The sequence below is a fragment of the Sinocyclocheilus anshuiensis genome, unplaced genomic scaffold (genome assembly GCF_001515605.1).
Source record: "Sinocyclocheilus anshuiensis isolate Anshui unplaced genomic scaffold, SAMN03320099.WGS_v1.1 scaffold1081, whole genome shotgun sequence".
NCBI classification, from domain to species: domain Eukaryota; kingdom Metazoa; phylum Chordata; class Actinopteri; order Cypriniformes; family Cyprinidae; genus Sinocyclocheilus; species Sinocyclocheilus anshuiensis.
In genome coordinates this window covers 519,088-527,184 of record NW_015555831.1, presented here as the reverse complement: position 1 = coordinate 527,184, position 8,097 = coordinate 519,088, and the positions used below count along the sequence as shown (strand labels likewise).

Here is an 8,097-nt window from a genome sequence, read left to right as displayed (position 1 = left end):
CCTTAGTTTGTTTATATGAAGAGATTTATTTTATTTGTGTTACTTATTTATTTGATTTGGGGTTTGTTTTAAATTTTCAATCTAGTTTTGTTATTTACATTTACATTATATTTAAATTTTGTCATTTAGCAGACGCTTTTATCCAAAGCGACTAACAAATGAGGGCAATAGAAGCAATCAAAACCAACAAAAGAGCAATAATATGCAAGTGCTATATTAGTATATTATTATAGTGTTATATTTCAATTTCACAAAGAAACGTGCAGCACAAGCAATAAGCAATAATAAAAGGACACATTTCATTTATAATTTCTATAAATCTCATTTTGTAAAAAAAAATCGAATCGTTTTTGTCCAAGCAATAATAAAAGGACACATTTCATTTATAATTTCTATAAATCTCATTTTGTAAAAAAAAATCGTGAATCGAATCGTGAAATCAAAATCGTGACTCGAATCCTGACTTGAATGAATCATTCCATCCCTACTATTCATAAAATAGCTGACCTCATATGTTTGTGTTTGTGTGTGTTTTGTAGGTGTTTTAGGTGCTGCCGAATGCTCATGTGGAAGAAATCACTTCACATGTGCGGTCAGTGCGTTTGGCGAGTGCACGTGCATCCCGGCGCAGTGGCAGTGCGATGGTGACAATGATTGCGGAGATCACAGCGATGAAGACGGATGCAGTGAGTCTCTAAACACACTCCTTCATGAGAATGCAATCCCATCATACTGATGCACAAACTATTTGTTTACTCATTCTAAGATGATTTGTTCTAAGGGAAAATGATTATTTAGTCCTCTGCTGAAACCCTTGTCTACAAAAGTTATTTTGAATGGTAGTGTACAGTATATGTATATGTATGCTGGAGTATCCTTTTTTCAATTGTTACAGTATTGAGCGCACTTCACATGCGTTTTCCATTGTCAAACGGGTTTGCAGTTGAAACATTTGGGAATCTCTCTCAAGCGCTGTAGAGTTTGTGGGGGGTTTCACACTCCATAAAACAGTAACGTGATTCTTTAGAGAACAAAAAAAGACTGGATGAAGTGAGAATTTATCTACAGTCAATTGAAATTGATTGTACATAATTTACATGCACTTTAAAAGTCGATTTTAGTCTTGTGAAATCTTCACTAGTCTTCACAATTCTTGTGAAAAAGACATTTTAGCATACTTAGAAGCTTTAGTGTACTTAAAAAAAAAAAGTACAATCAAATTAAGCATATATTTTGGTTGCTTATTTACATTTTGATTTAAATTAAATTATTTTTTAATCGTTTTTTTTTTAACTAGGTCTTAAGTACATCTTTATACGTAATTTCATAATTCTATTGTCTTTGAAATATCATTAAAGTACTGCTGAATGTACTGACAAATATTTATGGTAAAATAAAATGTAAAATATAATGATGAAGTTGCAACTTAATACATTTAAAATATCTTACCTTTAAATGTAATATTGAATAATCAAGTACTTTATAATCAAGTACTTTATGTGTGCTTTGTTTTAGTCAACACATCAAAATAAGTGTACTTCTTTAAAGCACGACTAAAGATTATTAAAACTTATTAAAAATGAAACAAAAACTTTTACAATCACTTTTTAAGAAACATTAAAAAAGTGTACTCTAAATATACTTAAGTGTCCTTTTATTGTATTAATATTATTTTACCTGCAAAAACATTTTTTAACTATACTTTTAAAATTTTAAAATTTAAGTGCTCATTCAATAAAATTAATACATTTTAATATATTAATATATTTTATTTTATTATATTTTTAATATATTAATGTTATTTTTATTGAAACTTGTGTCATTTAAATATATTTGAAATTGCACATTTGTAATGAAGTTGCAATTCAGTACATTTAAAATACATTATAATCAAGTACTTTACATGTGCTTTAATATGTCAGTCAACACATTAAAATAAGTGTACTTCTTCAAAGCATGACTCAAGATTATTAAAACAATGATTTAAAATGTATTTTAAAGTAAAACTTATTACAATTATTACAAAGTGCAATTTTTAAAAGTGTTCTTAAGTGACTTAAAGAGACACTTTCATGACTATGTTTCTTATTTCAGTAATAGTACATAATCTGCAAATATATATTTTTTTGTTTGTTTTTAAGTATACTTTTAACATTTGAAGTACACACATTCAGGACAATTAAGAGCTCCTCTTTTTCACAAGGAATTGTTGACCGGCATTCACAGTGTGGTAAAAAAGGGGTTCAGGAATTTCCTGGCTGTGTATCCGGAGATTCAGGATGCCTCCAACATCCTTCTACAGAGGCACAATAGAAAGCATCTTTTTTGCCTCACATAAGGGCACCTGACGGGACTGTATGACTCTGCGGAGGGTGATGTGCTCAGCTGAGCGTATTCACCCCTACAGGGCCATACAGAAGACACTTAATCCAGGAGGTGCAGAACAAGCACCAGGAAGATCATTAAGGACCATCGCCACCCTAACAATGGCCTTTTCTCAATGCTGCGATCAGACAAACTCTAGCGTAGCCTGAGGACACAGAAAGACTCAGGAGGAGTTTCTTCCTCCAAACTTCCATAAATTCTTATAATCCATTACAGTGTACAAAACAATCATTGCAAAAAGGCAGCAGCTGCGCTTGTATGAAACGAGAGAGCGAGTCCGCGTTCAGGATGACATAAATAATTGTACACATAATATTTAATTGTTTTAATATTTTATTAGCTAACCAAACGCAAAGCTTCCACAAAGAAAAACTGTTCCTAGCAAGCGTATAGACCAATTTGGAGTAGACGTCACAGTTACGTCACTTGCAGCTGCGTGCGCATAGTGGTGGCAGAAAAACACTGGAAACAAGTGGAGGGAAACGGGTACAATCCATGGAATAAGATAAAAAAGTTATTGTTGTGCATTTGGATGTCAGAATCGGAATGCAAATAATTTTTATATAACACTGTAGTCAAAGACTCCATTTGAAGCTAAACGCAGACGTTTAAACGGACAGACTATGGATGAAACCTGCTATGATTACCCTAATTTTAAAGCATAAATTTGATTTAAACAATAGGTCTATATAATATTCATATAGGGGACATATTGTATTAGCCCTACAGTTGAAATACATGAATGAAATACTATTTAAACCTATAACATTTTACATAACATTTACCTATTTTATCTCACAATTCTGACTTTTTCTCTTGCTAATGCAAGTTTATATCTCCTAGTTCGGACTTTATAACTTTATTCAAGTCAACAATTGCGAGTTTGTCAATTCTGAGGAAAAAAAGCCAGAAGTGTGGGATTATAAACTAAAAAGAAAGAATGACGAGTTGATTTTTCTTACCAGAATTGTGAGATATAATCTCGGAATTGCAAGAAAAAAGTCAGAATTTTGAAATATAAACTCAAAATTATTTTTTAAATTATTTTATTCCATGGCTTGAATAGACTGCTACGTTAAATCTGTCATTTTCTGCCACCAGATAGGCTCCGCCCACAAAAACGTCTTCACTGTTTGCAAACACTGAAATTGGTCTATAGCGCCGACTTCAGCTACCTGGATGAGCCTGTGTTATCAGCTTTTAGCGGTTGATATCGAGGGATAACAGACCTCGGAATGTCGCGACTGACCAATCAGAATCAAGTATTCCACAGAGCCGTGGAATAATACACTATATTACATAGTATTATACTTTAATCAAATAACAATGCCGACTACTATTTTAATCTTTATAATAATAAGTATAAGTATGTTTTTATAATAATAAAATATAGCATTAAAATAATTGCATGATTTTATTTATATTTTAAAATGTCAAAAGTTGAAGTTATTTGTTGTCTTTTTTAAAATTGGTTAATTGGTTTTGCTTTCCTCCATTCCTTCAGTATTGCCCACATGCTCACCATTAGACTTTCACTGCGATAATGGAAAATGCATCCGGCGCTCGTGGTTATGCGATGGAGACAACGACTGTGAGGATGACTCCGATGAACAAGACTGTCGTAAGTAAAAAAAATTTTGCCTTGTAGTTTAAAGATGAAAAACATGTTTGTTTTGTTGTTTCTTTCTGATGCAGTGAAGCTGTGCTGAACTGCAATTCTCTTTCACATTTTGAACAGTTCGGGTATATTTAATTTATTTAAAATAGCATGTTTAAGTCGTTATTTAGTCACAAAAGGAAAACATCTGACAAATGCTTGTTCTTGTAGGTAGTGATCTTCTCAAGCTACAAAATGATTTTTTAAGACTCATGCTGTATGTTCTAGTGTTCGGAAAGCATACGATAGGGTTTGGTGAGAAACAAACTGAAATGTCATATATTATTTAGTGAAAATCTTGACCTCGGAAGTTGCTCTCATGTCTACATTCATGAGTGCATGAGAGCAGCAGCTCTATCATAAAATAATTATGCTATAATTATTTTATGACACCTTTCGCATTGGTTTGAAGCTCAAAGATGGTCATTATTGACTGCCACTATGACAAGAGCAAGCAGGAGATGCAAGCATGTATCTCAAATCCAGGTGGTTGTACATGTTATTACGTGGCGTGTATTATTAATGGACCCTTAAAGGCATGGTTCACCCAAAAATTGAAAATTTGTTATCATTCACTCACCCTCCAACACAAAAGAAGATATTTTGAAGAATGTTGGAAACCAAACAGTTACTGGTAGCCATTGACTTCCATACATATATTATTTTTTCCATACTATGGAAGTCGATGGCTACCAGCAACTGTTTGGTTTCCAACATTCTTCAAAATATCTTCTTTTGTGTTCAACAGAAGAAAGAAACTCTTGCAGGTTCGGAACAACTTGAGGGTGAGTAAATGAGGACAGAATTTTCATTTTTGGATGAACTGTCCCTTTAATAGAGGTAAAATGTTCTGAGAATACTTAAATGTTAGACTGACTTGTAAACGGACAACAGCACGGTTTTTGATGACCTTAAAGGAAAGGGAGTTCCACACAGGAGAAATGTCGTCTCTTTTCTGAGAGTGCATAACTGTAATCAGGTCTGAATGAATTAAAAGATTGTATAACGGTTTCCAGATCCTTGAATGACAAAATTGGCTTCACTTTATAGTCATAAGTCGTAATCAGATCATAAATTAGATTTATAAAATTTTAGTTCTGATTCAAAAATGACTCTTAATTTTTTTGCTTTGTTCACATAAATTAGAGGAAACATATCCCACTTACTGTAGTTTATATAATAGCTAAATATCCGAAAGACTGCAAATAAAGCAACTCCAGCTAAATGAGTAAAATGCACACATCTAAACATATTTGCTAGGGTCACACCTGCCAATGATGGGTTTAAGTTTACTGACCATAAATATTTGTTACTGGCCATAAGACTTCATTTTGCATTTGTTAGTAATATATGTATATATATATATATATATATTTGGACTGAGTTATGCATTTTCTGTCATACTTATTTTTTTAACTGAAAACTGGAAATCCTTTTCCTAATTTGGACATCCAAAAATTGCTTGTAAATCTCATTATGCTATATTATCACCAAATACCGGATTCAATCTTTTTGTCAACTTGTTTTCTCATTGATTTCTCATTGGCCTCAATGATCTGAGCTTCTACACTTCAATGTTTGAGTGAAAAAGCATTATTTGTGCATATTTTTTTGGGCAATATTCACTCCAAAAACGGAGGAGCATAAGCTCAGGTCAATGAGGCCTACGATCAGTCAGGTCCAAAAAGAAGTACTAAACCTGTGCTGATCGAAAGTGAACAAGTTGATAAAAATGTAATCAAATATGTAGTAAAAATATAGCTTGATAAGAAATTTATAGGGATTTTTTTGTGACTAGGAACATCACAAAAACAAGTAAATAAATAAATACATACATAAAAATATAATTTAGAACATTTTTGGGAAAAAGAAAACCCTCTCTGGGTCAAAATGACCAGAACACAAAATGAGGATTCAATATTTGACCTGCACTTTATTCTCTTCCTTCACGTCTAATCCATTTTAGCATCCCTTGCCAAAGTTAATAAATGTCTTATTTTGTAAGCTGTAAGTTGTATATGGAATTTGTTTCATAGCAATCCTTCCCATTGTAAGACATTTTAATGCTGTGGAGGAGCAGTATGTGTGTCTGTGAGGTAGTGAGAGGAAAACAGAAGCAACAATAATCTTTGCATCTGACCCATATTTCTCAGTGCTGTACTCTTGAGGCTCGTCTCTTGGTGGGGGGTCTGTCTGCCATAAGCTTTCCATGAATTTTTCATTATTTTCCACCACACTGCCTCATCTCTTACGCTCAACATCTCTCTTTCTGCTTCTGTCTGTCCTTTTGGTTTATATTATCAGTTGATATATCAGTAGCGTGATGTGATAATTCACGCTTCCTCTGTGAATTTTTTTTATGTGACCATATGCATTTTACTACAAAGGAACGGTCAAAACAAGATGCACCTTTTAATGGGCAATATAATAATACTGGACAAAAAGTACAGTATAAAAATGAAAAAAAAAAACCCCGCATGAAGATAAAACATCATGCAAAATACTGTATTATAAAATGTGAGGTATCAGGAAAAAAAGTGTGAGGGAGTTCATTTGCTCTTTGCTTTTCCAGTTTGAGAAATATGTTTTGTGCATACGGTGGGTAAAAGTGCGGTGGTGCAGAAATACGTGTGTGTGAGTGTGTGAGTGTGTGAGTGAGTGAGTCTGGCGCGGCGGGTGGTGTAAATACAAGCAGCATCACATTTAATGCTGCTGTTCTGGAGTCCCTTACCAGTGTCAGTAAAATGCTTTGAGCGCCACCAATGCACTGGATTGTGTCGCTGCAGTGTGTTGCTAGCTTTTTCTGTAGCACTGCTTGAAAAATGTATATATGAAAATGTATAGATAATATATTCCTGAACTCTCAAACCTTTAAGGAACAGTTCATCCAAAAATGAACATTTGCTGAAAATCTACTCACCCTCAGATAATCCAAGATGTAGATGAGTCTGTTTCTTCATGGGAAATTTAGGATTCCATCACTGTCTCAGCAATGGATGCTCTGCAGTGAATGGGTGCCGTCAGAATGGAGTCCAAACAGCTGATAAAAACATCACAGTAATCCACAAGTAATCCACACCACGTCTTGTGAAGAGAAAAGCTGTGTTTGCAAGAAACAAGTCCATCATTAAGACGTTTAAACCATCACAAAAATACGAGTCCTCTATCTATAATATTGTTCTCAAGTTCTCTATGTATAATAACACTTCCTCCAGTGAAAAAGTCCATCTCTTGTTGTCCTCTGTCATCAAAATCCAGCCACATATTTGTTTAGATCTGCTGTGGACCATTTTCACTTGTAAACAGTGTTTGATCTGTGCAGATTTCTCTCCTGATTCAGATGAGATTACTTGTTTACTGAAGCAAGGTATATTATGGATAGAGGAGTCGTATTTTAGCCAAAAGCAATGGTTTGAAGTTAAAACGTCTTAATGATGGATTTGTTTCAGCTTTTCTCTTCATAAGACATTAACTGATGGACTGGAGTGGTGTGGATTACTTGTGGATTATCGTGATGTTTTTATCAGCTGTTTGGACTCTCGTTCTGACGGCACCCATTCACTGCAGAGCATCCATTGCTGAGCAACTGATGCAATGCTACATTTCTCCAAATCTGTTGAAGAAACAACCTCATCTACATCTTGAATGGCCTGAGGGTGAGAACATCAGGAAATGTTATTTTTTAGGTGAACTATTCTTTTAAACAGAACAAAGTGTAATTGTTTTGTGAAAGCGTTTAATCTGTTTTAACCCATTTCTTTACAACATCTGTATGATTTTTGTTTTTGAGCAGCTCCACGAGAATGCGAGGAAGATGAGTTTCATTGTCAAAATGGATACTGTATCCGCAGCCTGTGGTACTGTGATGGAGACAATGACTGTGAAGATAACAGTGATGAGCAGTGCGGTGAGATCATTTAGATATATATAGTTCTTTCAGGATGATTTAAGGTTGTATAGGTGTGGAAACCTGGTCTCGGCACTAGGGATGTTCATTTCGGTTATTTTTCCTAACCTACAACCGACGCTCGTTAACCGATTATTAACCGTTAACT

At 34.0% G+C, this 8,097-nt stretch overlaps 1 protein-coding gene across 1 annotated transcript in view; it reads left to right on the top strand.

The window, feature by feature from the left end:
- The window catches only part of LOC107675402 (low density lipoprotein receptor-related protein 4), a 103,709-nt gene that overhangs the window by 49,997 nt on the left and 45,615 nt on the right, over positions 1 to 8,097 (top strand). Inside the window, exons 2-4 of the mRNA XM_016469712.1 lie at positions 540 to 686; positions 3,890 to 4,006; positions 7,836 to 7,949. Coding sequence (XP_016325198.1) covers positions 540 to 686; positions 3,890 to 4,006; positions 7,836 to 7,949 — 378 coding nt within the window. The remainder of the gene's footprint in view (positions 1 to 539; positions 687 to 3,889; positions 4,007 to 7,835; positions 7,950 to 8,097) is intronic.